The sequence below is a fragment of the Ochlerotatus camptorhynchus genome, unplaced genomic scaffold (assembly GCF_037179485.1).
Source record: "Ochlerotatus camptorhynchus isolate MF236.1 unplaced genomic scaffold, CSIRO-AGI_Acam_v1.1 ptg000024l, whole genome shotgun sequence".
Lineage (NCBI taxonomy): Eukaryota > Metazoa > Arthropoda > Insecta > Diptera > Culicidae > Ochlerotatus > Ochlerotatus camptorhynchus.
Window position 1 is genome coordinate 295,053 of NW_027040516.1, and position 26,247 is coordinate 321,299.

Below are 26,247 nucleotides of genomic sequence, written 5' to 3' on the forward strand. Positions count from 1 at the left end.
CTCCTTTAAATTTGTCGAACCTCTTAACGGAATCCCTTTAGGAAGAGCTTTGAGTGGGTTGGTTTATAAACCAACCCACTCAAAGCTCTTCATGAAAATTACTGATGGAAGATTTTCATGACCATTTTTCTGTGTATATATTAAGATCCACGCGTAGTGAATCTGTGTATGGAACATCAAAACTGCTATACATGTCTACTTTCCCGCAACTCCATCCATCTGGATACATTATGTGCGGTTCTAAATACTTGAATACCTTGAATCATTGAGCATGAGATCCAATTATTCCGATCTCAAATTTGAAACGAACTCAAGAAACAATTAAGATCCCAAAAGTTGTATAATTTATCCCGAATATTAGATATATCGGGTTTATACAAATTTTCGAGATCTCTGACTTTGCATACCTTTTCTGAATTTCCAAACAGTTTTTGAATACCTCAGACGTACGAACTTTTAGCAAAACCAACCCTGTTATAAAGCATATGTTATGAACATGTTTTGAGTATAACTTAGGGCATAACACATTTTATCATACTTTATGATCCTTACATCTCAGATGCATATGCAAAAATTAAAATCTTTGGAATTTGGTAAATTTACATGCCCACGATATATTTTTAAAATCTCGGAACGTCGAACAGAGACAAATGATAATCTATATTCCTAAATTGTATTAAGGTTTGAAATATTGGATTAACATTTTCTGTTTAAGATTCTGGTCCTGCGTGTAACATAACTATTGCAATCAGTTATCTTTTTTTAAAGAAGAAGACTTGAGATGCAAGACTTAAACCAAACATCATGATTTAATAATTTAAAAACATTTGAAGATCCTAGACAGTGAATAGTTTGATAATCTTTTGTGATTGATTGTTTGCAAAAATCAACAATTTTGCAATGAAGTCTGTAAATCGCCGAAACTCAAATGTTGCAGAATCTTGTGTTTAACCGAAGACAACAAATCAAGAAGACTGGCAACTCTTCAATTTTCTCATACGAACGCTATGAGACAGGTACAATCGCGTCATCTGTTGCTCAAAGGTAAATGCTTCGAACGAACTTGATAGCAAAGATTACATCCTCAGAAAAAGGGTTTGTGTATTTGCTCATTTTTCTATGCGTTGCTTCCACCTTCACTCAAGCGCAGCGCTATTGTATCTGTCGCTTGGATTCTGGCAAAGTTGCCAGTCTTCTTGATATGATGTCTTCGGTTTAACCCTTAGAGTTTTATAAAATGCTAAGTCCGCAGTCTTCAAAATTTTCGTAAGAACCAAACCTTGAAACTGAAATACGCCAAAGAACCTTGAAGAAATTGTCCATATTTTGGATCTTTAAAAATGTTTCTTGTCCAAGAACTTTTTCCCTGGATTTAAATAGTACAAGTCTAAGCCTTCAAGACAATTTTTTTCACTTTCCTTCATGTTGGTGATATCATTATATTTTGTAATACAGTTATGCATAAGGATTGAGAAATATTTCCCTGAATTTAAAGATAATTCCCTGAGATTCCTTGATTTTCCAGGATTTTTCATGTAGTCGACACCCTGTTCAATTCAATTAATTATTTCTTTAAAAAAAGATACAAATCTAGAATAAACTAAACTAAATCCTCATTGAGTAAAGTCAATATCGTTCTAAGGTTACATATTTCATAAACTTGATCCACAAACCTCCAAATATTCCTATCTCTATTCAATAAACCAACCCAAGTGATTACGGTATCATCAAACTTTCTCAGAAGAATTCTTCCTCCAAACCGTGAGAGCATCCCGGCCATCGGAAAAAACCAACTTTCCTCTCTACTGCGTATTCTTATCTCCGGATCCATCCCCGGAACGATGACGATGGGGAATAGCAGATATCCCTTCAGAACGAACACCCAACTCCCCCCTCCCCACCCCAAAACAAAGTGCTGTTCGCTCCCTCCAGAGACCAGCACCCAACTCCCAGCCACCCTTTAACCCATAGCTTCACTTGCCAAAACCTGAAAACATTCACCCACCCGGTCAGGTCCCGTACTCAACCATGAGAAAAATGAATACGAAGGAGGAAAATGGAAATTTGTGTTATTTTATTTTGCTTCCCCCTTCACGACCGGCGCGCGTAGTCACACCGGGCAGCAGGCAAGCAGCTACGATGATGGCCAGGGCGTACGCTTTCGCTTCAACACCCGCCGTTGCCACCATCACCACCAACCCCATTGGAGAACAGAAGCGTCGCAACTGTTATCCATTTTTCCTTCATTTTGGGTAACTCATTTTTCACCACAGCAACAACCTGCTCTACCTGCTCGTTTTTCTCTGACATGGGACGGAGGATGCTAAGGGCGTTTGGATGAAGGCCGAGTGTGGACCACGTGGCGAATGTGCCACCCAAACACAATTGGAAAATTTCTACACCGCGACGGCAGTTGAGTAACAAGAGATTTGCACAACTTTTTGCGGAATAGGTAATTCGCAATTTTTGTACCAGTACATCAAATGCACTGGAAGGATTCCATGTGCACCAGGGTGGTTCAAAATATCGATTTTGCTCCACCAAGCTCAACCGATTCTGAATCAGGTCCTGATCATTCTCCCAACATTTGAGTTTATTTGGATGCGAACTCATACTGCGCTGGCCCTTTGAAGTTTATATGGGAATTACAATCGGAAAAGTGAACTTTTTGTTCTCCTCATCCTAGTCCTTCGCCTTCAATGATTTACGGAAAAGCTTCCTATATGTGCAATTTTATCGGCTAAAACTTTGCTGAAGACCACTTTTTGATTAGGCTTTCAAGTTAATTAGTTATTAATTGATTTCGGAACCGATAACTTTTTTTATTAATTTATTTGTACAGGCCCAATCGAATAAACTTTACAGAGCCACGCTATCATTTTCGTTATACATTATTAATGTCTTAAATCTAAATTTATTGGATTTGAACCGATTACTAGTGGTCTTATGGAGGTAAGTGGATGACAATTGTTTGGATTGGCAGAGGAAGAAGGAAAATCGGAGTATGATTTATCATTAAAAAATTAACTATTTCAAAAACATGTAGTTAAACCTATCAACGTTATATCAACTTTGTAATTATACAATTATTACAGAAACAAATATACGAAGAAAAAAAATAAAAACACGAACACACACAAAATACAAAACCGATAACTTTCTGATATGATTGATTCAATGCTTTCAGGCAACACTGCATCTTGCACTTGTGACATAGTAGCCTGGATTTTTTGCTCTATTCTTTGCGTCAAACACACCAATGTTGCCTGCTGAGCAGTTTATGGAGCACGTCAGAGAAATATTATATTCGTAATCAATTAAAGACTAAATATCCTTACATTCAATTAAACTGCTATTTTCAACAAACCGTAGATCATGACAGCATAGGGCTAGAACGATATGAACAAAAAGTTCACTTTTCCCATAGTAAATCCCATACAAACTTGAAAGGGCCAGTACAGTATGAGTTCGCATTCAAATGAACTCAAATTTTGGGGGCATTATTAGGACCTGATTTGAAATCGATTCAGCATGGTGGAGCCAAATCAATATTTAAACCACCCTAATTTGCACAGTTCAGTATATGCGTGCACCTCAAAGCGTATGTTTCAGTGGATCTATTACAGAATTACAGCCAACATTTGTGATGATTTCGCCATGGATTCATTTAATTTCATGCCATGATAAGATATGCTACACACATCAAAACGGCAATGCAGCATTTGCCGCAAAGATGATTCTGTGAAGTGATTCGAGTTTAAATAAATATAAATATATTCAAACATCGATACATTTCGTGAATCACCCCTGTGGATGGATGCAAGGACATACCGTACCAAACGCTCCAAGTTTTTTAGACTTATGTCAAAGCAAACAAAGGACACAAAACGCGCAGCACCGCTACCGCACTTCTCTCTCGACCGATATTCATACCCCTAAATGAGACAAAATTCCCTACGAGGAAATCTTTTCTACACCACAAAAGCATACCCATATTTGTGCTGGCAAGTTGCAAGTAACACCCAGCTCTTTTCCCCTAAGCTGCAATCATGCAATCTATTTCCCAACAGGACTTGGAGGAAACGAACGCAGAATTTTACAAGTTCGTTCTATTTATCCCCGCAAATGGAAAATTCTTACTCCGAATTCGTAACACTTGTCGTTTTTTGTCATTCTTATTCGTTAATCTTTTCATGGAAACTTGAAGCTTGACTTTAGCACAGAGTTTAAATCTTTCTTTTTTTCATTCGCAGACGAGAAATAAGCAGCAGAAATTCAACAACACTCATTATGTTTATGATTGAACCTTGAATTTGCTGAAGATTCCATCCATAATTTTATTTTTAATTCACTTTTTTCTTAGAATTTATATACAATTAATCTTAGAAATGTGTTAAAATTATGCTCATAATAGGGGAAGGTGGGGATACTTAATCTCCCCATTTGATTTTTTTTCAATATCGTAGCCAGTAATTTGTCAATTCAATCTATTTGCCTGTCACATCAAAGAGTCGTTGCTAAAGGGTGTTACGATCAAAATTGGATCAAACAAGAATGCGTGTAAATGGATTAAATTTTTAATTAAAAACATCGAAGGGGCTGTTCAAATTTAAAAAAAAATGTACAATTGTCAACGCAGGGGTAGGAATCAAGTTTATGAACAGCCCCTAATTATTTTTCATTTTTATGAAAAAATATTCAGCGAAGCTTCCGGACGACCGAATCCGAATTGCCGGGCCTTTCGCTTCCAACAGTTGTTTGAGTCTTCTTCAGGTTCCGCTTGACAATGGTCCAATATTTTTTCGATTGGATGGAGCTCTGACGTTTTGGGAGGATTCTTGTCCTTGAACAGCACCTGCACGTTGTTGGCGGCAAACCACATCATGGCCTTTTTTCCGTAATGGCAGGATGCCAAATCCGACCCAAACAGCACGGAACAATCGTGTTGCTTCAGGAAAGGCAGCAGACGGTTTTCCAGACACTCGTTCACGTAAATTTCCTGGTTGACGGTCCCGGTTGCAATGAAAATGTTGCTTTTCAAGCCACAGGTGTACAGATAGCCTGCCAAACCCGGTTTTTTTTATTAGCGAACTTCGATAGTTTCATATACTTGATAATGTCTGCCACCTTTCCCCTTCCGGTTGCCGTATCAGGGCTGGTAGTGCTGATGCGATATCATAGTAGTGCCTTTAGTGACTAAAATTTCGGAAACAGTGACCAAATCGTGACTTGTAAAAACTGAATAAATGGTAACTTAGAAATTGAAATACGGTTTGATATTGAAATAAACTTTTAATGTCATGGAACTTAAAATCAAATTTCATAAATTCCTCTTATTTAATCGAATCTCAACGGAATCTCCTGTGACGAGCATTTGAAGTAATTTTAATAATTTACTTTTGCTTACGTTGTACATGATGACTAGCAAATAGTAATTTCCAATTTTTTATGATCTTGAATTTGATTCTGCGTTTGAAATCTTTAAAATTTTGATATATAAAGGTAGATGACTTTGATAATTCGCTAAGAACTTTTCACAGAATTTCTTTAGAATGATCTCAAGAACTTTTTTTAGAATAATTCCCCTTCCTCTTAGAGACAAATAAGCTTTTACAAAAATAATATCAGGGCTGGTAGCCATCACTGCTATCAAAAATAGTGATTTTAGTGACCTTGTTGAAGAAATAAGTGACTAAATAGTGAATTATAGTTGTAAAAATAGTGAATTATAGTTGTAAAAATAGTGACCCTGAATTGAATTAAAAGTAAATTTTATTGAAAACTCTAAGAATTTCTGATGAACACAACTCCTGAGAACTTCAAAGGAAAATTCCAAGGGTATTCTGAGGATAATTTCATAAATTTTGTGGGAAAAAAACAAATTCGGAGCATAAGCCCTTGGATTTTTTTTTAAGATACTAAAAGAAGGATTACAATTAAATATGAGAATAACTCCAGGACATCTTCAAAGGAATTCGGAAAATAAATTCAGGAGAGTTTGCCAAACAAATTATGAGAAGAAATATAAGGAATTTGTGAATAGAAATGCGAATGAATTCTTAGGAGACTTTCATTGTGAGTAGAATTCCAAGGGAAGGAGTGAGATTCAAAAGGAAATCTGAAATGAATTCAACGAATATTCTGATAATCTTTCCAAAGGGTGTCTTATTGTGGAGAATTTCAAGGTAATTTCGAGGAAAACTAAAAGAAAATTGAATTCGGAGGATAGCTTCATCGCAATTTCCATTGAATATGGAATGGACTATTCTGAGAACATCCCAAATTTGTCCTGAAGTAAATGAATCTGCCTTGAAGTCCTTCTGTACTTTGAGAAACTAGCCTGATGCTCACAATACTACTCATCAAATTCTTAAACTTCCCTGAACTTTATAGGACTTCCTAAAGTTTCCTTAATTTTTCTAACGATCATGATTCTCTTCTAACGGTGCTGGTGGTGTAGTGGTAAGCGTGATTACCTCTCACTTCAACAGGCCTGGGTTCAATCTCAGTCGGCGCCGCCGGGATGTTCTGAGGCATAACATCTCTGATCACGCCTTCCTTCGGAAGGGAAGTAAAGCCGTTGGTCCCCGGTTCATGAGTTGATGGGTCGATAGATAGGGTCCAGGTGTGGGAGCTGCCTTCCTGGCGCGTCGGTAGCATTGGTGCTCAGCACGGAAAACAAGATCGACGGAAAACAAACCAAAGAAGAAAAAAAATGAAACTCTTCTAAAGGTTTAACAATTCGCTGAAGTTCTTTAAACTTCATGTGACTCCTTTAATGTTAACGGAACTGCTCTGAGGTTCTCTGTTCTTTTCTGAAATTCTCAAAACTGCTCTAACGTTTTTGCAGTTCTCATGAAGCTTGTTGTACTGCAGTTAGTATCAACGCGACCCGCTCCATAATTTAACAGATTCCCACCATCACACTAGATCCCAAACAATAAACACTTACATCAATTAGCCGAGTCAGCTAATTGTATGTCAAGTCAGACGATAGCCAGATTGGATCACTTTCGCTGGACTCACGACGATCATCGATAGCATGATGTCACCAGCAGGAGAATCACCAGAACGCATTAGCAGCCATTAGCAGAAACATATAAACACCCGCATTGTTCCCACACTAACCAAGAACTAACTTCGTAGCATAAGTTGAATTTGTAAATTAGTCTTAATCGATCAGTGAATAAAAGAGGAGCATAGCTCCTAAATATATTTTTTGAGTTTCTCTCCGTAGAAGTTCTTAACTCTGCGCTGAATTTAATTGAACCGTCCTTAAAATGTTTAAGCTTCAGTGAACTTCTGAACTTATGCGAAGGCCTCAATTAAATTTTTAACGTCTCTGAAGTTATCTGAAAATCTGGGAACTGCTTTAAATTTCCCACTAATTTTCTGCAACTAATGGAACTGACCTCTCCCTGACATTGGAGCTTACTAAACTTCTTTCAAATGCTCCCGCATTTTGCTGATGTTCTTAAAGATTCCTGAAGTTCGCGGATCTCCCCTTAAGCTCCATAGAGTTGTATGAAGTTCTCGAAATGTTTCTGAAGCCCACTGTCCTTCTGTGAAGTTTTCGAAGTTTTTCTAAATTTCTGGAACTTTTGTGCTTCCGCAATTGTCATGGAACTAGAACAATATAATTAAAATAGTTTTATGATTTTCACTGAAGTTCTCATGATTTTTCTGAAGTTCATGAAATTTTCATTAAATTATCGACACTTATTTAAAACTTCTTCAATAGTCCAGACGTTCCTGGTGTTATTAAAACTACCTAAACGATTATTGATGTTCTTTAAAGTTCTCTAGATATATTAGTATATTTTAAGAACCCGCACATTTAATGAAATTAATTGATTTTCCTTGAAGTTTTGACAATTTTCCTTAAGTATTCTAACTATTAAAAACGCTATCTTATTTTCCCTGAACTTATCTATGTTTACTTGAAGTTCTTTAAATTTGGATAATCCGGCAAATTTTCTTATATAGGGGAATTTACGTATTCTCGGCAACCTAAGCAGTGACCTTCTTTCTATAGCCTTTTTCTCTATGGAACGCACACATATGCAGTATTGGTTTGTTTACAATTTTTTGCTGCCAGCTGCTCAAACAATTTCAGTCGAAAGAATTGTCAAAAACTGTTTTGAAACGCTTTTACAAAGCTCCAATCTTCTCTAGTGAGAGCGAGTATTGTCGGCAACCAGTTTTTCTTCGCCAACCGTTCCATTTGAACTGCATGTAAATCTGCTGTTCTATTATCGGCAACTCGAAATCAGCTACAATTTATAGTGCGTTTGTTTCATTTCAAGAAAACCCTGCTATATTGCTTTTTCTCAGTGGTAAAAGTATAGTCAAATTGAAGCTGAAAGCATAAAGAATCGTTTGCATGCATTCAGCGAAGTGTTTTCGTAAAAAAATCCAGTAAAAATAGTGTTTCAATTTGGGTTGCCGAAAATAGTCTGTCATGCCGAAGCCGTCATTTCCCCTATATATTCAAAATTCCATGACGATTTTGGATCAATCATAGAATTTTTCGAATAACCCATAATTCCACGGAATTCCTTGTAAGTCTCTGCAAATTTGCTTAAGTTAATAGGATTATTCGGAAGCTATCTGATCGTCCTCGAAGTACTCGGAACTTCGCTGAATATCGTGAAACTATCTAAATTCTAAGTTCTCTGGAATTTCTTGAAGATAATTATCGCTGCTTGCTAAAAGTTCTCGTTTTTTAAATTGATGGAACTTCGTTGACGTTATCTAATCAACTTAGCTAAATTTTCCCATTTTTTAATGTTCTTAAAATCTCCATGATATAACACCCTTAATAAACTCTCACGTTTTCCGGATGTTCATATAATTTTTATCACGTTCCAGAAGCTCTATCGGAAGTTTCCGGAACTTGTTTAAGGTTTCTACAATTTTCTTGAAATTATTTGAACTGCCCTTTGATTCTCTGATCTTGATGTTCTCGAAGCTTCCCTAAAGCTCTCAATTCTATTGAAGATAAATTTCCCTGAAATAATCTTAGTGTGTTGAAATAAATTCACGCTAAAAAAGTTGAAAATAGTGACTGATTAGAAGAAAAGGTGACTTTGTGACTTGACCTTAAAAAAAGAGACTTTTTAGTGACTGGTTTGAAAAAAGTGACCAAGCCACTAAAAAGTGACTCACTACTAGCCCTGTAATATTGCATTCTTGAAATTCTTTGTAGAACAATCAACAAATATCTTGGGAATAGATTATTTTCGTAGTTGGAACTGCTTAACATCAAATATCAGAATTAAAGACATTTTATACGATAGATTAGGAGATGAAAGTAGAATGTTGATAGTTCCGTTATAGTACGGCAGTGTGAAAGTAAAAAGCGAACAATTTTGAGGAAGCTACGAATAGGATAGAGCATCTCCTTTACCAAGCTCATCCGTTAATGAGGGTTGGTGAGGGGTGTTTCCCCCTGCCATCACTGGCAAAAGGGATGATCGCCGATCTGCCCATGTACCTCCGATGTGCGTAAATAGTTCTATCGACTGTTTCACACTCAAGTCGCCATCTAACGAAAACAAATACCCTTCCTCAAAATTGTCCTTTGCTCGCTATTTACTTTGTATATACAATTTTTACACTGCCGTACTATAACGGAACTATCAACTCTATAATTGAATCTCATTGTCTATCATCTATCACTTTAAGTCTGATATTTGACGTTAAGCATCTCCGACTATGTAAATCGTTAAAGTCACGCATGAAGTAATAACACGTGATTAGTGAAAGTAGATTATTATCGATTTTTATTGATTCTTCTAGGAACTCCATGAAGGCTCCTTCCATAAAGCCATTTTAAATTTATTTGAATTCTCCTTAGAATTTCCATGCAATTAACCTCAGAAATTTAATAAATTTCTGCTTAGCATAATCTTGGACTACTCCCCTGCATTCAATTGGAAATTCAATTCGTATTCTCCTTAGAATTCCCATAGTATTTCCTCAGAATTCTCACAACAAAAATCCATCACAGAGTAACTTTGAAACTCCTCTCAGAATTCCTTTGAGATTGAACCCTCAAAATTCGATTCCATTGTAATTCTTCTCGGAATTTAGTTTTGAACTCTTTAGAATTCTCTTGGAAATATCTTCAGAAATCACACCAGAATTCTTTTAGAACTATCCGCAGAGACCATCTTTGGCGTTCACGGGATTTTCATTGAATTTTCAGCAGAGCTCTTTTAAGCAAAATTTCAGAACTAATTTTGAATTCATATTAGAATTGGTCCTAGAATCTTCATCCAATCATCTTAGAATTCTTCTCACAACTCTCGTTAAAATGTACTCTCAATTGAATTGGAATTATTTCCAAAATTGTTCGGAGCTGAATTTTGCGTCTCTAATAATTTAAGCAATAACCAAAAGCGACGCTATATAGGTAAACCTTTTAAGATTTAAGCGGAGATGAAGAAATCGGTCCTCAGAGCACTTAATTTTACATGAGACTTTCGTAGTCTGTGATCCCTAGAATCCTATAAAATTCTCGTAAAATTTACTTTGAATTCTTTAAAGTTCTTAATCATCCTTGAAAGACTTTTGAAAATCTATCACAGACAAATAACTTTATAAAGTTTCCAAGGTCTACAATTTATTTTCTGGGAAAGGAGGTATATTTTCCCCGATCATTTTTAATCGAAATTTAAGGCATTTCCCAATAGCTTTCCTGGTGTTCTAACGTTTTGCGGTTCACTGGTTATCCTGGTTAAAATTTTCAATTTTTTTAACAGAAATGTATATTTTGTAAAAACTACTGTAGACTTTCTTAGTGCCAAGTATTCAACTTAAACATTTTGTTAATATGTTTTAATTTCACTCTATTTTAGTAGTGAAAAAGTGACTTTAGTGACTATTTTTAGGGAAATAATGACTTTAGACTTCTAAATAGTGACCAAGTCACTAAAAAGTGGACCTGCTACCAGCCCTGCATAATGGTATATTAGACAACTTTTGATTTCTGGCGTTGATTTGGTGTATCTTTCGACTACCTAGTATGAAAAAGACACTGTAATCGAGGCCTGGGTCCTTGGACTAAAGCCTAGACATGTCCAGAGATATCCCACACTCTCAAATTTAGAGGAATTATCAGAAAATCGAGTTGAACCTTGAAGCTCTCTGAGCTTGTCTCAACCTTACGTTTCAATTGAACCGTCACCAGTCGTATGCCATAATTGAATTCCTGCTATGTCAGAATCCTGTTTGATCCTGCTGCTCGAATTTAAATACACAACCGAACGTTATCTTTAAACACGAGTTACACCTTTTCGATGTTGGCGACTACTGGCAAACACGTGGCCGTATGAATGTGTTAGTGTATTTGCTGACATCTACACTGTTCCCGTTTGCTCGGTTTTATCATTCTATTGTTTTTTTGTTTTAAATTTTACATTTATCCATCCGAGTGAGCAGCCAGGCGCACTCGTAAGTTTTAAATTAAAAATTTCCCTCTCGATTCGGTTCTGCTCGCAGCAGCAGCATCAAGTGGAAGACAGATGTGCATGCTCTCGACTAGGTTTGAATGCTAGGGTAGAAAACTGGCGCGCGGTTGCTGGTGAATGATAAACGAGTTTTTTTTTCGCTGAGGGTTCTTTATTTTACATTCCCCTGCTTTTAAAGAGGAAACCCGAAGGTGGAAGTGTATACCTGTTGTCCATATCCGGTATTGTCCTATTTTTGTGTGAATAGCATACAACCCAAGTGCTACAAACGGTCTGGATATGACAATTTTTATTTCACAAAAGCTGATTTGTGGGTAATTTAAAAAAAAAACGATTAAAAAAGTTTCTATCCAGCTGAATGTATCAAAATAAACCATCATTTCAGAATACCGGTTCGCTGAAAATTTGCAGAAACAAGCACAATAGCAACGCCGCATATCCAAGATATATGCAAATCGGTATGGTCGTCCCGTCTGAAGTAGCCTTCTCTTGCTCGCTCTCTTAGTAACAACAGTCGATGACCCACCCGGTTTAATCCACGTTGTCGCTTCTTGTTTTCTTCCTCGTCCTTCCTACTTCATCTCTTCCTCAGCGATTTCATCGTATAGGCTCGATGAAGATGATCTACTTCCACGCCGGGAGAAAATCCCCAAAGCAACCAAAAAGAACCTTGACCGTCGTCTCGAGTTTGGGCAGAAGAACCTTCCGACGATTCTCGTTACTAACTCTCGTCGACTAGATGATGATGAATTTCAAGACGAAACACGACACGCCCTTGACGCATTCATTTGCCTGCCAAAGCCCGGTTTTTCTTCAAAACAACGAACCAGCCAACAACGACTCAGCGATGTTCTAATTTATAGAGGAGTCGAATGCACATATAATTATAGACATCGAAAAGTCCAACTCGAAGAAGAGTAGACACGGTAGAGCAAAAAAAAAAAAGAGTGGTCGCTGCAGTTACACACTACATTTGTGTATGTGTAACAGTAAGTATCAAACTGCATTGGTTGCAATTTTCAATCCACTTCTCTTGCTCTGATGATCGACGACGACGGGATGGTTAACGGCTGACGAACGAACGAACGTCATCCGCACAGCCAGTAGGCAGCACAACAAGATGATCATGAGCATTCTCATGATAATAAGCTCAAAGAAGCGACTAATAGCATGATTAGCTCCTAATAACAGGTTTTGTCCTATCTTTTGTTTCAGCATCAACGGTGTATGTAAGATACCAGAAAGAATGGCGATTATGGTGGTGGCACCTACCTAGGGCAGGGTCTAGTACTGCTTGGGCGGCTTGCTCCTCGCCGACCGGTGTTTTCAGCCACATCTTTTTCAGCTTCATTGCTACGGGGGAGTCCTCTGATGTGGCCACTGTAAAAATGAGACAGGAAAAATAATAGGATTAGAAGTGTATCGACACGATTAATTTTAAGAGTATGGAAGCGAACAATTGTAGATTCAACGAACGATTTAACAATATGTATGGTTTGTATGTGGTACATTATGGTTTCGGCAATACTTTTACCAATTATCGTGGGGTGGGGGCACTAATTTTTGGTCAACGGATGTTTGACAAACATGATGTATCCTCATGCAATGAACGCGCAAGGACTTCATCCCCTGACAATACCAGGTAAAGGTATTGCCCAAGCATTCATGTACCCTACAGTCACCCCACTATTATGGGTCAGTCAGTTCTGGGTTGGGGATACTGTAATCGCACAATATTTTTGACATTTGTCATTGTTATTGCTCAGCTCTCACCCTGGTAGGCAAGCCTGGTCATCGGTGCTTAAGCCGAAGCCGAACCTAGTAAGCCTATCTGTTTTAAGGCTGTCCCACTAGTTTTAGATACATGAAATAGGGATAGGAGGAGCATATTGAAGGGGACACTAATGGCCATACTAATTCAGTCGAGTATTACACTGAAGAAGTCTGCACATCGTAGACGAAATACGCGTATCTGTCAAGGATAAGCAAATAAGGTAGTGTGGAATTAAATGGAAATTACTAATCCTTATTTCTTTCTTTATATAGGTATTCCACTAAGCCGCCCGCATTCATCAGGATTCATAAATTGCTTAGACCATCTTCCATACTGTTTACCAATTTAACCTCGAGTAAACCACGAGTAATCTTCTAACTTTAACTTTAAGACACGATGTTAATTACAAAATAAAAGGTACGGAAATTAAGCCTTGATAAATTAACAACAAAACAAAACAATTATTGCTTGATTCGTACTCCTTAACCTTCAACCTACCGAGCCTGCGAGCTGCATGTCGATGTTGTGACACTGGACGCCTGTCCCATTCCCGAGAAGCGAGCTTTTTTACTGTATCGACACGCAATCGAGGAAAGAGTACAACGATAAAACCATTATGGCTGTCTGTCAATGGTATAACTTGATTCCTGGATGTGTTATATTATTATTTTTCAATCAGTTTATTTATTAAGGCTCAAATGTTCAAAAGGAATCCACGGAGCCGATAAACAGTAAATTATTTCATAATAATAACAAAATTCCTGGGAGACGACTTGAGTTTTACTTCTGCTTTCTGCCATCTATGCAATTTCCTTTGAACTTCCAAACGTTTACCCTGCTCCATCGTTCACACTTGACCTCCTGTTTGACCTTAATCCGCTTCTTTTTGACTATCCCAAATGTGTAGAAGTAGTACGCGACGTTTCGATGCTTGAAAACAGGCGGCTCTCCGCAGTTCTTCTTCTCGGCCTCCGGGGACGTCACGTCTATCTTCACCGGCTTTTCTTTCAGCACCTCAACCGCTTCCTATGTTTCTTTATAATTGTTGTCCCTTGACAATGCACGTACTGCTGTGTTCATCGTTCCGTTGATGATTTTCTTCTTTCAGTTGCTGTTGTACTGGCTGATTCCGATCCTTTCGCTTTGGGTAGGAATTCATCCGATGACCCATTCATCTTACATAAGAAACACATGTATTTGTTTCCCTTCCGATTGAGGTAATGCAGTGCGTCCATATATACACCCCGTACACCTGTGTTATGCAGCAAAGCATTAAGCATCGATTCTTCTAACATATATTTTAGAAACATTGCTTTCTCCTCCGCAATCCGGTAAGTAGCTATCATCTGAACGGGATCCGCATCCAGCGCTTTCACGAAATTGTCAATTTCACACATGGTAGGTTTCGCACTTCCATTTGCGATGCTGAATTTGATCGTCATGACCATTTTTTTTTTCAACTCTTTATTTGTTCCAAATTCAAAATAAATTACATTTCATTTTTAACCTAGGTGCTCCAGTTACTACAGTAACTTACCAGCCTTAATTGTTATGATATATATCTAAGTGCTTTTACATTGTTCCTGTCTTGGCAATTCAGTATTTTAAACAGGTTTTTTAAACCTGCATGTCAGTATAACAATTGAAATCTTAAAACTAAAAACTAAAACTAAATCTTAACTAAGTATAAAGGGCATTAATCGTTGTAATTGAGGATTGCAACGATTTTTGCCGGACATTATTAATTATTTTGTTGGACATTTGTGCTAAAGTCTCAACATTCGAAATTCTATGTACTTCGGTAGTACTGTACCAGGGAGGCAACTTCAAAATCATCTTCAGAACTTTGTTCTGAATCCTTTGAAGTGCTTTTTTCCTGGTAGTGCAACAACTAGACCATATTGGCACAGCGTAAAGCATGGCCGGTCTAAAAACTTGTTTAAATATTAGAAGTTTATTCGTCAGGCAAAGTTTGGATTTCCTGTTTATAAGAGGATACAAACATTTTATATATTTGTTACATTTGGCTTGAATGCCCTCAATGTGGTCTTTAAAAGTTAATTTTTGGTCAAGTACTAATCCAAGATATTTCACTTGGTTTGACCAGGAAATTGGAACTCCGCTCATAGTGACTATGTGACTACTACTAGGTTTCAAAAAGGAAGCTCTAGGCTTATGTGGAAATATTATAAGTTGAGTTTTGGAAGCGTTGGGAGAAATCTTCCATTTTTGTAAATAGGAAGAGAAAAAATCTAAACTTTTCTGCAGTCTGCTGCAAATAACGCGAAGACTTCTTCCTTTAGCGGAAATGCCTGTGTCATCAGCGAACAAAGATTTGTGGCAACCCTGAGGCAAATCAGGGAGGTCCGAAGTGAAAATGTTATACAATATAGGCCCAAGAATGCTACCCTGAGGAACTCCTGCTATAACAGGTAGTCGATTAGATTTGGAATTTTGATAATTTACCTGCAGAGTTCTGTCAGTTAAATAATTTTGAACTAATTTCATAATGTAAAGTGGAAAATTAAACTTTTTCAATTTAGCAATCAAACCTTCATGCCAAACATGTCGAATGCTTTTTCTATGTCTAGAAGAGCAACTCCAGTTGAGTGGCCTTCCGATTTGTTTGAACGAATTAAATTGGTAACTCTTAAGAGTTGATGAGTAGTTGTATGCCCATGGCGAAATCCAAACTGCTCATCTGCAAAAACTGAGTTCGTATTGATGTGAAGCATCATTCTCTTCAAAATTATCTTTTCAAAAAGTTTACTTATTGAAGAAAGCAAACTTATTGGACGGTAGCTAGAAGCTTCAGCTGGATTTTTATCCGGCTTCAAAATTGGAACAACTTTTGCATTTTTCCATTTATCAGGAAAGTATGCCAAATGGAAACATCTGTTAAATAATTTTACCAAGAAAGACAAGGTACTAGACTTGATGAGGATATAGAAAATTCCATCATCACCTGGAGCTTTCATATTTTGAAACTTTTTAGTTATAGACCTTACTTCGTCCAAATCAGTCCCCCAGGAATCATCAAAAATATTTTCCCGAGAGAAAATATTCAGAAAATCCCGAGCAACCTGATTCTCAATAGGACTAGTAAGACCCAAACTGAAATTATGGGAACTCTCAAATTGCTTAGCAAGTTTGTGATCAAAATTTTACCACCTTCTTTAAGCGCTGAAATTGGCTTTTGAGGTTTTTTCAAAAATTTTGTGAGTTTCCAAAAGGGTTTGGAACTCGGGTCTAATTTAGAAACATTATTTTCAAAAGTTTTGTTCCTCAGGGTAGAGAATCGTTTTTTAATTTGTTTTTGTAAATCCCGCCAGATAAATTTCATGGCAGGATCGCGTGTTCTTTGATATTGTCTCCTACGGACATTTTTAAGACGGATCAAGAGCTGAAGATCGTCGTCTATTATAATTGAATCGAATTTAACCTCGCATTTTGGTACTGAGGCAGCTCTTGCTTCAACTATAGAAGTAGTCAGAGATTCAAGAGCATAATTAATTTCATCTTTGGTTTGCAAAGGAATGTTTGGATCGAAGTTATATTCCATAAATGTTCGATATTGCTCCCAATCAGCCCTATGGTAATTGAAAGTAAAGCTGTCGGGATTACAAATTATTTCTTGGGATATTTCAAAAGTTACTGGAAGGTGATCAGAACCGAAGTCAGCATGGGTAACCAATTGGCTACAAAGTTGACATGAATCAGTTAAGACCAAATCAATAGTTGAGGGATTTCTTGCTGAAGAAAAGCATGTTGGGCTGTTTGGATATTGAATAGTGTAATAACCTGCCGAACAATCATCAAACAGAATATTACCGTTGGAATTGCTTTGAGCATTATTCCATGAGCGGTGTTTTGCATTAAAATCACCAATAATGAAGAATTTAGACCTATGACGGGTAAGTTTCTGAAGGTCAACCTTGAGAAAATTCTTTTGCTGGCCTACGCATTGGAATGGCAAATAGGCAGCTATAAACGTAAGTTGTCCAAATTTTGTTCTCAGAGTTTCAAAAATTTTGGTTTCAAATGAAGAAAACATTTTATGTTTGATTCGTCTATGAACAATGATGGCAACGCCACCACAGGGTCCATCAAGACGATCATTTCTATAAGTTAAGTAATTTGAGTCCTTCTTAACCTTATGGTCAGGTTTAAGAAACGTTTCAGTTATAACGGCAATATGCACGTTATGAACTCTCAAAAAGTTAAATAGCTCGTCTTCATTATCTTTAAGAGATCGAGCATTCCAATTTAAAATGTTTAATGCTTTAAAATCCATTACTGAATTTTAAAGTCATGACAATAGTATTAGCAAATTTTACTCCAGTTTGAATAGCATCAAACATGGAGTTAGATTTAAGCATATCAGAAATCATGTCAATTAATGAATTCTGTAAAAATTCCATTTTAGGGGCAGTAATGCTTCCTAAGTCAAAATTGTCAAAATTTCGGTTAGAACGTTGGTTAGTATTTTGATTTCTACCCACTGCAATAGCAGCATAGGTGACCCCATCCCTGGCACTTACGGCACTGAGTGAGGTTTTGGAAATTTCCTCCAGTCTTCCTGAAGTGTTCCCACTTCACTCGGACATGGAGCATAAGGCTAGCTTTTTCTAAGGCCTTAAGGTTGTTTAGTTCACTAGACTTGAAGTGAACTAAATAAAAATCATTAGAAATCCCGTTGCGCGAATCGCCAGGACGGGATTTCATTTTCATTTTGATTACTTGGAGTGGCACAACTCCAAGTAATTTTGCCAGTTCATCTTTGATCTGATCCAGGGATTCACCACTGGGCAGTCCTTTCATGACAACCTTGAACACACGTTCAGTTTTGGTGTCGTAAGTAAAAAAATTGTGCTTCTTCTCAGTAAGATACTTGAGAAGACATTTAAAGCCATCCAAGGTTTCAGCCAATACACGGCATTCACCCCGACGTCCAATTTGTAGTGAAAACTTAACTTTCACGAAATTCAAAAGTTCCATGCGAAGAGCATGGAAATCGGTAGTGGTTATCACAATAGGGGGAATCTTTTCCTTCTTGGCATTAAGCCGGGAGAGTTTACTAGAATTTTTCTTGGATGATGGATCATTCTCATCATCCGTGAGCAAATCAAATTGATTACTCAAATTAATTTCATCAGAAGGGGGGTCAAGAGTTTGCCCCTTTCTTTTGCGTTTAGGCGCCATGGCGGCAGTAAATTTTTATCCAAATCGACTTCCAAGCAGATTACTATAAGAATCTGAAGGATCGAAGAGGAATTTTCCAAATCGATATCCAAGAAGGATTACCACGGGTAGGGTCCAAACAAGGTAGAAAATTTTTACAGGTTGAGCACTGAAAAGTGCTGTTTAAATTTGTTGTAGCTTTAGGTAGTAGTAACACTTCCTTAAGCAAAAAGCAAATAGATCCGCACGGCAAGAGAGCACGATGCGGACTGATCAGAAATACGTTTATTTTTGTCTCTGTTTGGCGTGGATTTGCTCAGCAGTGTCCGGGATTTGTGATCTTGAGCTTGAAGTGATGGGACAGTGCAGTGTGCAAACAGTCGATCGGATCGACCGCATTGATCAATGACCCGGTGACATGAAGAGGTTCCTGCCCTAGTGCCGACCGTTCCTGCTTACTGGGCAGAAGATCGTGAGTTCAATCCAGGCTTCTTCACCTTAAAGAGGAGTACCGTAAAACGGGCTAACATTGATAGTTCTAAACGAATTCTAAATATTTTTTACAGCAATGATTATTTTTCAAATTTTATATTTTTAAAAGAAAACTGAGGATCCAAGAGTCAATTCGTCAGTAATATGTTTAACGGAAATTAAAGCATTTGCACTAACTTTTTTTAGTTTTGTGACCGAACTTCAGTTTTTTGATTTGGGGTTACTTTGATAATGTTCGATGAATGTAGAAAAAATGGGTGAAACTCAAACAATTTAGTTCTTTAAATATGAAACTTTGAATGAGTATATAATCAGAAAACATCATAAGCAATAAGAATACAACATTGAATTTGCGACGGCTATATCGGATATACATTTCATAAGTGATGGTTTGAGTGCTTTTTCAAACAGGCGAAAACGTGAAAATTGTTTTTTTTTTATATGCTAGTAAAATATATAACACATACCATACAAAAACTATATACGATATCAATGGAAATACCCTAAGCTACAATATGGAACCAATGTTTCTAATTTGGAAAAAGCACAGCGAGTAAATTTAATCTTTTTATTACACTATCAAAGTTACCCGCATTATCAAAGATACCCCGTTTACGGTAACCTGTTTTGTTTTTCAACACGACCACATAATTTAACAAATAGATTCCATTTGAATAGCTTCACGTCTTTCGTAATGGCTTGTTGTGGTGTAAGAAGCATGGTGGCCTAGTAGCAACCATTTTTGCTTACTGAGAAGAAAATCGTAGACTCCTTTCTTACGGTGGCCAGTGAATTTTTATTTTGAAACTACCGGTTTTCCCGGTGCAAATCTTAAAACAAATTCGAATTATAATATTCAGTACAAAACGAAGTAATTATTCATTTTTTTTTTAACTTGACCAAGTGTAAATTTGCGATGAAACTATAATTCAACAAAATTGCTCGGTTCATATATTAAGAAATAACTCGTTGATCCATACGATGTTTTATCCAATAGACATCCGTATTACAGTTATCGCACAATTATGGGCCAGCTAATAATAATTATGAATCTTTCAGTCCAGTGCGTAAGTCAACTGGAGGTGATCCTCAAATGTGGAGTGAGTACAATCATACTTGATGCCCAGGGAAGTTCACGACACGCTTGTGATCCTGATCACTAATGGAACATCCATTCTGACCGCATTTCTCCTTCTGTTCGATGCTCAGAGTTTCGTAGTAACGTTTAATCACACGACGCACCGTTGACTGCACGATTCCGAGCTGTTTTCCGATGTCCCGATGAGAGAGTTGAGGATTTTCCAGGTGCTTGAGGACAATAAATTCGCGACGTTGCTTCTCGGGTGACGCCATTTTTTCCAACGTTCGAGAAACTGACAGCGATAAAAATACAGTGTAAACAATACACTTTAAACTACTTCTACCCAAATTTTCAAGAGAAAATACCCAATGGGTAATTTTCTACAGCGTTTTTTTTTTTCGTGGTGCAATTTGATGTGGGACACCCTTTATATATAGTATTACATTCCCTTAAAATGTAACAGCTGTTTATGTGTGTGTGTGTCAATTTCCACGAATACACCCTTTAACTACAAAATTCTGGTAAACATCATAAGGGGACGTTTTGACTCTGACCACGATTTCAAGCATTCTGGGATAATATCCTAAGGAATTCTAAGATGAATTTCAAGGAATTTCTGGAAAAAAGAAGTTCTGAATGAAATGAATTTCATAGAATAATTCCATGGGAGTTGTGAAAAGAACATTAAGGAGAATCCTAGACTATTCTGAGTAGAATTTTATGGGGATCGTGGTGAGAATGCAAGTGAATTTTAGGAATAATTCCAAGAGAATTTTGGTGAGAATTCAGAGATAATTATTAACAGAATTTAAAGGGTATTCTGAGAATAATTTCCAAAGAAATAATCTCAGGAGGATTCCTGACGAAAGCTTACTAGTCTGGTATTGTTGAATATACTAGACTAGACTAGGAAACTCTCTTCACCCTTCCCGAGAGAAGTTTTGATTAAATATTTTCAAAGGAATTGAATTCTTAGAATAATATTAAAGGCATACTGTGGAGGATTCCGAGGAGTTTTTTTTTTTAATTTCAGAATATTTCCAAAGGACTTGAAATCTCAGGATAATATTAAAGGAGTGTGAAATATTTCGAGAAAATGCTTAGGGAAGTATTAAGGGAATTCCGAAGAGAATTCCAAGGTACTAGAAGAGTTCCAAGGGTATTTTCTTGTGAGTTTAAGAAGAATCCCATGATTATTCTGATCGGAATTTGCTTGTTGATTTTGTATAGGTTGATATTAAACCTTTTGGAAAAGCAACATATAAGCTTATAATGTTGAAATCTGCATGGCTAAGACCATATTTTAATGTTTTTTTTTTATTTTTCCCGGTTCTCCCGTCGAAGTCCCGGGTTTTTCCCGGCTTCTTTTTCAATTCCCAGATATTTTCCGGATTTCCCAGTTCGCTGGCTACCCTGTTTTCTGTTATCGAAGTTTATTTATATTGCTTCCCCATTTTTAGCTAATTGCAGGGCTGGTAGCGATTAGTGATGTCAAAAATAGTGATTTTAGTGACCATGTTGAAGACATAAGTGACCAAATAGTGACTTATAGTTGTAAAAATAGAGACTAAAAAGAGACCAAATAAATGAACTTATTCAATTAGCATCTCATAAACACTTATGTACGATATATATATATACCTTTAAAGCGAAAGATTCTTTTTTTTTTCCTGGATTTGTTTTCCGTCGATCTTGTTTTCCGTGCTGAGCACCAATGCTACCGACGCCAGGAAGGCAGCTCCCACACCTGGACCCTACCTATTGACCCATCAACTCATGAACCGGGGACCAACGGCTTTACTTCCCCGAAGGAAGGCGTGATCAGAGATGTTATGCCTCAGAACATCCCGGCTGCGCCGACTGGAATTGAACCCAGGCCTGCTGGGGTGAGATGTTATCACGCTTACCACTACACCACCGGCGCCGCTAAAGCAAAAGATTCAATAGAAAATTTATGGCCAGACCCACGGTATTAGGAACCCTCAGAGAATTTTTATTCTATCTTAAAATACCTGGAGGTCTCTGAGAAAAATTAATAATTTTCTTACTAAGGATATTTTAAAGAAAAGAACGAATTTTAAAATACAAGCATTTAATTTTTCTCGTTATTCTCATTCACACTTTGAACTTTATCGATCCACAGTGGATTAATATTCAGTAAAAATTAAAAAAAAAAACACAGAGGCTTGAGATGTTTTTTTTTTTGTTTTACATATTTCCTAGAAATTTTAATTTTGAGCTAGTTCTGGACTTAACTCTATAATACTTCAAGAAATTTTCAAGAATCTGGAGTCAAATTCCTGAAATTCAGAGGAAAATTCTTAGGGCATTCTGGGGATGATTTCATAAAGTTTGAGGGAGAAAACGAATCCAGAGCATTAGCGCTTAGATTTTTTTAACATGCTAAAAGGCGGATTGCAATAAAATCTGAGAATAACTCTAAAACATCTTTAAACGAATTCGGAAAATGAATTCAGGAGAATTTGCCAAACAAATAATGACAAGAACTCTAAGGAATTTGTGAGGAAAAATGCCAATAAATTGTTAGGAGACTTTCATTGCGAGTAGAATTCCAAGGGAAGGAGTGAGATTCAAAAGGAAATCTGAAATGAATGCAATGAACACTCGGAGAATCTTTCCAAAGGGTTTCTTTTTGTGGAGAATTTCAAGGTAATTCCGATGAAAACTAACAAAAAAAATTAATTCTGCTGATAGCTTCATAGAGAATTTGAATAATATTTCAATGAAAATATCCGTGGACTATTTTGAGGTCATCAGAACCACTTGAAAGTTCTCAATTTAATGAAACTACCTTGAAGTTCTTTTGTTGTTTGAGAAACTAGCCTGATGTTCACAATACTTCGCATCAAATTCCGAACTTCTTTATATGGCTTCCTAAAGTTTCCTAAATTTTTCTAACGATCATTTAAATGTTTAACAATTCGCTGAAGTTCTCTAAACTTGTTTAAATTAATGTGACTTCTCTAATGTTGACGGAACTGCTCTGAGGTGCTCTGTTCTTTTCTGAACATCTCAAAACTTCTCTAAAGTTTTTGCAGTTCTCATGAAGCTTGTTGTACTGTGCTGAACATAATTGAATCGTCCTAAAAATGTTGGAAGCTTCAGTGATCTTCCGAACTAATTCGAAGACCTCAAATAACCTTTTAACGTCTCTCTGAAAATTTGGGAACTGCTTTAAATTTTCCACTAATTTTCTGAAACTTATGGAACTGACCTCCCACTGAAATTCCTCCAATTTTCGGAGCTTACTAAACCTTTTTCAAATGATCCCGTATTTTGCTAACTTCTAATCTAATCTAATATAATATAATATAATCTAATCTAATCTAATCTAATCTAATCTAATCTAATCTAACACCAACACAGCCAGTTCTTGAAAGCATCCTGGAAAATGATGGATATGCCTCCATAATTTTTCTTGTCTATTTGATAGGGGAATTTACGTATTCTCGTCAATCTAAGCAGCGTCCGAACTTCTATTAGCGATTTCTCAGCGTCACACACATACATGACAGGTTTGTTTGTTGACATTTATCTGCTGCTTGCTGTTCTACCAATTCCAATCGACAGAATTGATCAAAACGAGTTAAACATGTTTTTACAACGCTCCAAACTTCGCAGGTGAGTGTGACTATTGTCGGCAGTCTCTTTTTCTTCGGCACCCTTTCCATTTGAACTGCGTGTTAACCAGCTGTTCTATTATCGGCAACTTGAAATCAGCCGTATTTTGTAGTGTGTATATTTCATTTGAAGAAATATATGGCATAACAGGATTGCACAGTCGTAAAAATGTAATCAGATTGAAGCTGAAAAGGTAAGGAATCGGCTTAATACATTCAGCGAAGAGTTTTGATGGGAAAATACAGTGAAATTAACGTTTCAATTTCGGTTGCCGAAAACAGTCAATGGGTGCCGAAGCCATAATTCACCTATATGTTTCACATCAAAGATGCGTCACACTTATCAAAACGGCCAGGCCTACTGTGCAGCATTTAAGGGCAAGATGATTCAGAAAACATCGGGCCTGTTTAAATCGAAGATTTAAACAAGATACTTCAGAATCCAATAAATGGATGAAACGTGGACATCTCGTACCGTACGTTCCGATGTTGATAATTATATTGGTTGTTGGAAGCATCAAAGCTAGAAAGGTTAAGTGATGCCTAATTTTCTTCTGACGGTTGGGACATGAGCACTAACTCTTGTCCTAACCTTTTATGGCTTATGGCTATAGCGCCATTACTCGCTTTCTGAAAAGAGAAGAGGGAAAGGAAAAGAAGAAGGACAAAGGGGACAAAGGGAAAAGTATTATGTGAAATCTATGAGCATAAACAATATTTTATATTTGAAACATACAATATAGAAATGCATAAAGGCGCGGTGGTCACTACCCGAGTCTTGTCACTATTATCAAGTCATAAAAAGTAACAAGCACTAAAATCTAATCCTTTGATTACTGGAAAATCCTGATTCCCTATTTTGAAGTTGTCACGACTAGGGTTCGGCGGTAGATCTTATACCAGTAACGCACCACAAAAAGGTGATCTCCCAATCTTACTGGTTTGAAAAAATAAAAATTTACTAAATGGAACGAACTCACCAAGTTTAGCCAATTGAACCTGAATGCTGCCTGACATGTGTTGATGTAGCAGTTCAAATTGTAGACAAAGCTTGACGAAGATCAACATGAACTAGTCCGGTTTATGGTAGTTGCGCGGAATGTCTTCCGTCGATTTGAGATAAACAAATGATCTATGTAGTTGATTTTTGATCGTGGCCAATAGTCAGGTTCAACGCTGTGACTCAACGAATGATGGGACGCCTCTTGGAGGTTCTACTTGGCTTCTGAACAGCTTTTCAGCGGCAAATAATTGGCAAGCCTTTTCGTGGCCAATAGCCAGGTTCAACGCTGCGACTCAACGAATGATGTAACTAATGATGGGACGCCTCGTGGAGGTTCCACTTGGCTTCGGAACAGCTTCTCAGCGGCAAATAATAGGGATTGAGGAACTAGAAATTGTCTCCTGGGCCTGGTTTGGCCGGATCAGCAACCGATTATAGATAAAAAAAAAACTTCACGGAAAAAAACAAACGTCAGGTTCGATCACACGCACAGCCTACTCTGATCCCGTATTTTGCTAACTTTCATAAAAATTCCTGAAGTTTGCGGATCTCTTCTGAAGCTCCATAGATTTCTATGAAGTAATGTTTCTGAAGACCACTGTCCTTCTGTAAAGTTTCCGAAGTTTTTCTAAATTTCTGGAACTTTTGTGTCCCGCAATTTTCATGGAATTAGAACGAAATAATGTAATTCTCGACATTTTTCTTGAGTTCATGAAGCTTGCCTTACATTATCGACACTAATTTAAAACTTCTTCAATAGTCTAGACTTTCCTGGTGTTATTAAAAGTGCAAAAAACGAGTAATAAAATTTCTTAAAAGTTCTCTAGACTGCTCTGAATTTATGAGTATTTTTAAGAATCCGCTATTTTACTGAAATTAATTGATTTGCCTCGAAGTTTGGACAATTTTCCTTAAGTACCATAACCATTATAAACGCTCACCAATTTTCCCTGGACGAATTTATCTTAATTTGTTTCATAATCCGGCGAATTTTCTGATATACTTCTGACGTTTTCGGATCAATCATAAAATTCTTGGAATACCCCATAGTTCCACGGAACTCCTTGATGTTCTCTTAACAACTATATTTAGATTTTTTTTTGAGTTCTAGAAATTTCCATGATATAACACACTTAAAATACTCTCACGTTTTCCGGATGTTCATATAATTTTTATCACGTTCCAGAAATTCTCTCAGAGCTTTGCTGAAGTTTCCGGAAATTCCCCGAGTTTCTCAAAACTTCTTTAAGGTTTCTACAATTTCCTAGAAATTATTTGAACTGCTCTTTGATTCTATGATCTGTCTTTATGTTCTTGAAGCTTCCCTGAAGCTATTCTATTGAAGATCTCGGTTCTGCTCCGAAATAAATGGATTTCCCGTAAACACCTTTGAATTTCCCAGAAATTCTCTGGACTTCTGTCAAGTTCCTGAAATATTACTGAAGTTTTCATAAATCCTCTGAAGGTCTCTGTACTTCCCTGAAATTCTCGGAACATCTTCTTCTTCTTCTTCTTCTTTTCGTTTATTTAACGTCGGTCTCTGTTCCGCAATCTAGTGCCAATCACCGACGGACATCGATTGCCATCCATTGACGGCAACC

The 26,247-nt window shown here is 37.0% G+C and overlaps 1 protein-coding gene across 1 annotated transcript in view; it reads right to left on the reverse strand.

Annotated features, from left to right (window-relative positions):
* The window catches only part of LOC135707395 (metastasis-associated protein MTA1-like), a 270,524-nt gene that overhangs the window by 89,216 nt on the left and 155,061 nt on the right, over positions 1 to 26,247 (reverse strand). Inside the window, exon 3 of the mRNA XM_065229214.1 lies at positions 12,747 to 12,854. Coding sequence (XP_065085286.1) covers positions 12,747 to 12,854 — 108 coding nt within the window. The remainder of the gene's footprint in view (positions 1 to 12,746; positions 12,855 to 26,247) is intronic.